The sequence below is a fragment of the Chlamydotis macqueenii genome, chromosome 3, assembly GCF_036417535.1.
Source record: "Chlamydotis macqueenii isolate bChlMac1 chromosome 3, bChlMac1.mat, whole genome shotgun sequence".
Taxonomy (NCBI): domain Eukaryota; kingdom Metazoa; phylum Chordata; class Aves; order Otidiformes; family Otididae; genus Chlamydotis; species Chlamydotis macqueenii.
In genome coordinates, this window is record NC_141558.1 from 77,003,069 (window position 1) to 77,010,568 (window position 7,500).

General features: G+C 43.8%; 1 protein-coding gene across 2 annotated transcripts in view; it reads right to left on the reverse strand.

Moving 5' to 3' along the window:
* PROX1 (prospero homeobox 1) overlaps positions 1-7,500 on the reverse strand; it is a 36,331-nt gene that overhangs the window by 27,543 nt on the left and 1,288 nt on the right. For both annotated transcript variants that reach the window (XM_010128563.2, XM_086745189.1), the window contains exons 1-2: positions 7,067-7,500; positions 379-486 (exon numbers count right to left, since the gene is read on the reverse strand). The exon at positions 7,067-7,500 is cut by the window's right edge and continues 1,288 nt beyond it. In XM_010128563.2, the coding sequence (XP_010126865.1) occupies positions 379-486; positions 7,067-7,500 (542 nt within the window). The remainder of the gene's footprint in view (positions 1-378; positions 487-7,066) is intronic.

Here is a 7,500-nt window from a genome sequence, read left to right on the forward strand (position 1 = left end):
GGAAACCAACCGAAATGAAACAATAAGGGAGCACTTGAGAACTGCTCCAAAATGTTCTTGGAAGTACATTTCTGCCACCACAAAAATCTCCTTTTTTAATAGGATATGTATAATGAAAATTGTTTCATTTACAGTAACAATTATTGTTACTGAAATTTCAGTGATTTTTTATTTTTAGTTCAAACTCCACCAGCCTCCCCTTTCCTCGTCTAGGCACAAGTAGTGTACACCTCAACAGGCAGAACAAGTGAATAAAGTCAGCTGTAACCTTTGTGTACCCAGAAATATTATTAATCTCTGACACGATAACACAACACCTTTTCATGAGCAAATACAGCATGCAGTAAGGACAGAGCGGACGGAAAGAGATTTTCTTACCTTTACGTCTGAGAAGTAGGTTTTCAGCATATTGGAACTTGGGTACCGGGTGTAAAAGAACATGAGCTTGGCCTTTTTCAAGTGATTCGGTGACAAACCTTCCTGCATGTAGGATTGAGTTAGTAAAGGAAAATGCTGTTTGTGAGAAAGCAGTTTCTGAACGTACAGAGCTAGCAAAGTGCCCCCTTAAACACTCTACGGTTCCTCAGACTACAGGAGAAAATATTAACATTTAAATTGCTGCACTGTAATTTTCTGTAAAACAGGTGAATGAGGGATGCGAGGCCATGTAACTTAAACCCTGTATTTCCTATCAGTTTTGGTGCCGGCTCGCAGGAATCTTGCAAGTTTACGGCTTGTGTACCATATGTACGCTCACTTGTTGCTAAGGAAACAAATGCACGAAGCATGTGCCACAGAAAACTTATCGGCAGCTTTTTCTCCTTCGCCTTTGCAATTCCAGCTAAAGTTTCTTTTTCTCTTGGCGGCTTTTTTTCGTGCCACTTGTACGAAAGAGAACAAATTCACGTGAGACAATCAGAGGCGCTTTATCACTGTGAGCAACGTTTTACACCAGCAGCAAGTTTCACCTGTTTCGTTTGTCTCGATAAATTTTTACATCTTCAGTAACTCTCTCTAGTCCTGCTGTTGCTTTGCTCCAGTGCCTGCCTTGCAAATCAAAGTGAAATTTGTAATAGGCAGAGCCCCTCTGCCGCTCTGTCCTCCCCCCCCACCCCGCCCCAAACTTGTCGCCTCCTGATTTACACAGTTAACTCCTCGGAGAACGAAGCTGTATTTGGGGCTAACCAATCGATAAATGTGGGCTAGCAGATCAATAAATGGCCACTTACCCTATAAGGCAGCCTATTTATCCTGGAAACATCATTACCTTTTAGGTCTGTAAACAGAAGCAACTAAAAGAGTTCCCAAGGGAATGTGAAGCTAACCATAACAATCTCGGCTTGCTGATTTTTCTCCCAGCTTCTTGGCTCTCTTTTGTGTACTGCGTGCTAGGACGGCTCTGGTCACATCTGTGCCGCAGGCTGGCCCTGCCATTTCCTCAGCAAATTAATGGCTTTATAATTTATCAGAAATGAAGATGCACGTGGAGAAAATCAATGTGGCCCCCACAAGGTCAATTAAGGGTTCTTCCCAGAAGCTTCTCTAAGGACTGTTTCTCCTAAACACAATTGTTGAAAATTTCACTCACTTCACACCTTACGGTGAGGGGAAGGTCAACCAAGCTGACAGATGCGCCGCAGCCAAGGTGCCTCTTCCACCTTACGGCCAGGCGCACATCAGCACAGAACATCTCATTCCAGGCCTGGAGACGGGAAACCCAGACTGATTTTTATCAGCAAGCTACTGATGATTAGCTAGGCTTTTTCAACAGAATTCCTTTTTCTCTAATTCGTGAGATCTCCTGAAACCCTCCCCCTTTATTTCAGTCACAAGGTTCATTTTTAGCTCAGAAAAATGTAGCATTTAAAAAAAAAAAGTCATTGACAATATTAGTTTAAAAACCTCTTATTATCTGGAAGTACACAGAAAACAGCTCAGCTGAACTTGCATTTTGTTTTAGATGCTTAATGATTACAAAGAAGATAATTTATGACTGACATACTTCTTGTGCCAAGAGAAGAGTTGAAAGAACCTCCAGTTACCTCCATTAGACTGATAGAGAAGTCTAAAAGAGCATTACACTCTGCAGTACCATCTGTCAAAATACGTAAGTGAAATAATAGTAGCAAGCTGTCACCTATTGCTTAGTGATAAGAGTTTTAGACAAATCAAAACTTCTACACCAGAAATCCATTTTGTTATGTGATCCTTTCAGGAAAGTGGGGGTCCAGAGGGGTACTCCACTAAGTAAAGGAAAAAAAAAAATAAAATCCTAAGTCTCCTTAATTTGCAATTCCTCTGACGCTGACAACATGTTAATATCAGGTTTGGTGTATATTCTCTTTCAATGCAAGCTAAAGATGGACTTAAACTTTAAAAAAAACCTCTCATATTTGCTGGATTTAAGCACATTAGACAGTTGTCTAAGCATTTGGATTCCTTCTGCATTTAGGATTTTTAAATATTTTCTGCTCTAATGCCAGAGGATATTGATATTGAATGAAACATGTATTAAAAGATGTTCTGAGACTCAAATTCCCAGAAATCCATTTTTTATTAAAATTAGACTTGTTCTCAAGCACTTGGCAGCCTTAAAGCGATATCAAATATGCAACAAATCTGTATATCTTGATCCTAAGGTTAACGCTTTGCTGTGACAAAAGATATGATCTGTAATAATCTAGCAAAAAATAGTTAATGACAGACTTAAGAGCTAAGAATTAGATAACTCATTGCTATTTCAGAAAAAAACTGAACTGACCAATTGCTTAATTTCCTTTTTAAGTGCTTGGGCTGAAAAGCAACTGTTCTTCCAAGAAAGCACTAGCTGTTTCCAGGATACTTACACACGCACAATGACTCATGATGAAATAGATTCAGTAAACATACAGCTGTACCGAACACGAGCTAAGCCCCATTCAAGGCCAGGAAAGAAAACGAGCACAAATAAATATTAAGGAGGTAAAGGGAGGAGGGGTGCCGAATGGAACGCAAACAAGCTCTGTCCCAGCAGCTCGTGTGGCTTGCCTCAATTCTCTTAGCTATAGCTTTGTGAAGACAGATGACATTCAATTCTATGGGTAATGCAAAATAGACAATAACTGTTGAAACTTGAGCCAGCTGCCAGGTGTAAAAAAAAAAAAAAAAAAAAAAAAAGAGGAAAGAAAAAAAAAAGGAGAGAAAGAAAAGATGATAAATCCATAAATTAATGAAAGACATCTGCTCAGGAACATAAAAGATCAGAGGAACAGTGTACTGCAGCTGAACCTCAAGCGGTGTTCAAACAACCTGAGAGTCTCCGCATTGTGCGTTTACACAGCACAAGGCAGCCTCACCTAACACAGCAGCAGCAGCAAAAAGGCAAAACCGCTAAGAAATAGGAAGCAAAACATGGGGGGAATGGAACATACACACGCTCCTGTGCGTTTTAACTGGAGAGGCACAGGGGTGGCATTGCACAGCCTCTGACTCATTTGCACTTCAGTCCTCCCAGGTAACACTCCTCTTTTGCAAAAATATTTTTCAGTGGAGATGATCTTTCACTCCTATAACTCCCAGCCGGAGCTCCCACAAATGCCCTACAGGATTTTCTAGCCCACACATGTACTGAGCTGAAGGAAAAGAGGTAAGAATAGGCTTTATCAGGCAAAAAAAATCTGCACTAGCGAAGCCAGCCTGCTCCTTAAGTTACATCTCAGGTGCTTTTAATCAGCAAAGCTCCCAATAACCGTATCTCAGAGCATCTTCAAGACCCTCCAAAGAACGGGCTGGCTGGAACGTATTCGTTCATCGCCCAGGTTTTATCAACAGCACCGAGTTATCCAGCTTGCTGTACAATCACTTGCTGTATGATCGCTCATTTTTTTTTAAGTTTAATTAGTTTAATTCTAGTCAGATGTAATAACTCCTCATTTCAAAATGTTGTAATTCACTAATTACAGCTTTCACATATTGGGACTGTGAAACTCATTCCAGTTGGATTGGAATTCTGTTTAAAAATAAATAAATCGTAGAAAGTTTCACTAATGTTTTAAAGCCCTCCTGCCAGGAAGAGCATGCTAAACTTCTTCACCTTTACAGATGTCTTAACCGCACACAAACTACTGTTGTTCTTCAATTTTGACCTATGCAAATGTTTTGCGACTGAACAAGGCTATTTTTCTTGAGATGCAAAGAGGATGCATGACAAAGGAAGACCACGCAGAAAAACAATTCGCTGTCTGTTTCTTTTGGAATTTGAATAAAACTTAATATTTGATTAAACAGATTAGTTTGCAAAGATACAGACTGCATTCATGACCAAGATGGGAATTCATGCTGCAGGTGCATCTTATCTTGTTTAGCAACATACGCAAACATTAACCATTTCCTTCTGCAATTCAGCAAAGAACAATCAGATACATTTTACAGGCATTAGTTTGAAAAAAAAAAAAGAACAAAATAATAATAAAAAAAACTGGCTAGTTTGGTGTTTTAGCTTACTACTAAAACCTGAACTTGGCTGTATCTGCTACTCTTATGTTCTCATCCTGGCTGTATTGTCCAGGAAAACAGATGTTGCTTTCTGCAGGGAAGAAAGATCTGCTTCTCTCAAGAAATATATTCCCTATATGTGGACATTCAACCACATAAAATAAAGACATCACAACAGAATGGACCACAAACAAATCCACCTCCACACTGTGCCTTTCCCTGGAAACTGTAAGCTACCTGGACAAGCGAGCTGCTGCTAGAAAAAAACATCCGTGCCTGCAGCTGAGCTGTACAGCAGGGAACACGTTGCGTAAAAGTACTACTTAATAAATCTCTTTGTCCCAACAGGTCTATATCTAAACCCAGATCAAACCCCAGCTTGCAACAGGGTCTAGGTGGGAGTGCTTTCACAGTGGCAGCGGAAGGAGCGGGGCAAGGAAGGAGGAAAGGCATCACTCCAGCACATGGTGTTTCCCCTCGCTGAGCCTCAGAGTGGCCGGGGACTCTCGCACCCCCGTTTCAGCAGAAGCAACAAGCTCCATTAGCGATCACTGGTGAGAACCAGCAGGAGAAAGGGGGAGAAATTGCAGAGGCGAGGGTGATATGCTCCATGGGTGGAGAGGATCACGTGCAGTCCTAGAACTACTCCTTGTTCACACACTTGGCATTTTTCACCTCCGATCACTCCTCTCCCAGGATAGGATAACTGCTTTTACACAAAAACAATTAGTACGCCTCTGTTCTGTTTGGTAGAAATTACTTAATTGCTCTGGCCTGAGTCTTGCCCTCGGCTGCCGCTCCTGTGACCTCAGGACTGCTTTCCGAGCATCACAGCCTGCATTTCAATATGCGAGAAAGATTTTTGGTTTGGACCTCCAAAAGTAGCTGGCAGTAACTGCCGAGTGATGCTGGTGTTAGACGACTCCTCTGTCTTGCCATACAACAAACATAGCGAGGTGAAGATTTCCCTGCTACCGACACAGCAGAGAGATCCTCTTTCGGCAAAGAGGTCCCTCAAACGTCATGTCTGCTACTGGCTGGCTCTTTAAAACACCAACAGCTAAGGAAGGTGCTTTCAAACCAGGAACCTTCCTCCCTGTAGAAATGGGATTATTCATACAGGTCAGAAATTTTCGACTCAGACTTGACCTAAGTTGGATCAAACATTCATGGTGATGGGCTCAGGACCTGCAGCCACCTGCCTTCGTCCCAGTGGTGCCTGCTGCCACAGCAGGGATGGGAAGTCCAGGTAACCAGCCCTGCCAGCACCTTCCTGGGGATTTCAGACTTCTACATGAAATCTGGTGAAATTTATCTAAAACCACCCGAGTTATTAATTGCCTAGAAGACACTCACTGACGGGGCACTTGCCTTCATGTGATACCTCGGAAAGGGGACAAGTTCCTCAGCATCACTGCCATTACTCAGGGAGGGGGAGTTATTCAGTCACAATTACTCTCATCCTCTGAGGAACAAAATTAGCTGCATCTAAGGCTCTGTGCTTGTGCTGTTGCCTTCTGCTGGGGTCTTGGAGCTGGGATAAAATATTGATCTACCCTTTATTCAGAATCCTCAATTTTAGCATCAGGCAGATACGGCATTTTGTTCACTTTTAATACAACTGCACTTGGAAGAAAAATCTTTTGACCAAAAAGCACATTAGGGGAAAAGATGCAAGGAGTGGGAGGTGTTCTTGCTCAAAAAGAAAAAAAATAAATCTAGTACTAGTTTCCAGGCGGGGAAAAAAAAAAAAAAAATCATGACTATGTCTGGATATTCCTAAATAAAGGCAGAGACGTATTTTTTTCCTGTAACTAAAGCCTGCTATTGAGCTAAAAAGAGAGGTTTTATTATCATTTTATTATCTTTTTTTTTTTAAGCAGGGGAAGTGTCCTGTAAATTTAATACAGCTGAAGTTTTATATTTAATTGTTCTCTCTAGCTTTCCAAAATAATTTGCTTTGTGTATGTTAGGACAAAAGATTTCTGTGTATGGCTGAACAGAGGTTAATCATGCATAGCAGGCAGCTGCACAAGGGCTGAGGAACAGACCTCTGGGTGGGGGAAAGAACTTGATGCAGCCTGAATATATCAATACCTGTGTCTTTTGTGCTTCGTTTCCCTTACGGGCTTGAGAGCCGAAGGCTCGTGATGACCGGACCGTGGCTCTCTGCAAGCCCCAGCCATGACACCATTAATGCAGATCGTGTGTTGGCCTGGCTTGGGAGGGAAAGGAGGCAGCTGTGGCTTGAATGGCTTTCAGCAGAGGGCCATGCCCCCTCAATCACCTCCCTGCCTGGGGAAGGACCTGCTGGCCCAGGGAAACCCACCAGCACCCATACTGTGGCCTTGGCTCAGCTTCTGCCCCATGGGATGGTCTAAAAGGCTCAGGGAGGGTGAGTGGCTATTTTATGTGAATGCTGTTGCTGAAGGAGCACCATCAGCCAACATCTGGCATTTTATTTGGCCTAGCCAAACCCCCCCACACTCCCCCATGACTGCCCCACTCTTGCAGCGCCTGGGGTGCGGGCACAGACCCTCATTCTCTCCCACTAGCTACCTCCAGGCTATCGCTTGTCTTTCGAAAAGGATATTGCATTTCCCGAGTAGGGCGAGATTTCAGACATGTCTTGCAGATCGCCGCACTCGGACTTTATGAGGGACAAGGAGAGGCCTTCGGCAGCGCTGGGGGGGTGGGCTGGTGAGCAGGGGTGGTGGTTCATGTGGTGCGACGACATCTTGGTCCTCAGGCTGGTGGTCTCCCGGGTCAGGTCGAGGGATTCAGGGGAGGCGCGCTCTTTCCCCGGGAAGGAGGCCGATGGAGCGCCCAGGGGGCTTTGGAAGGGGTAGGCCATGAGGGGCAGCGGGAAAGGGTGGCGGAAGGAGGAGGTGGAGAAGCCAGCGGTGGCCGAGAGTGGGGACTGGTGCAGGGAGGCATGGTGGCTGCCAGCTGGCGGGGCTGAGGCGGATTGGTCGGAGGAGTTTTTGCGGACGACGAGGGGCAGAGCCTCGGTTTGGTCGGTGGCAC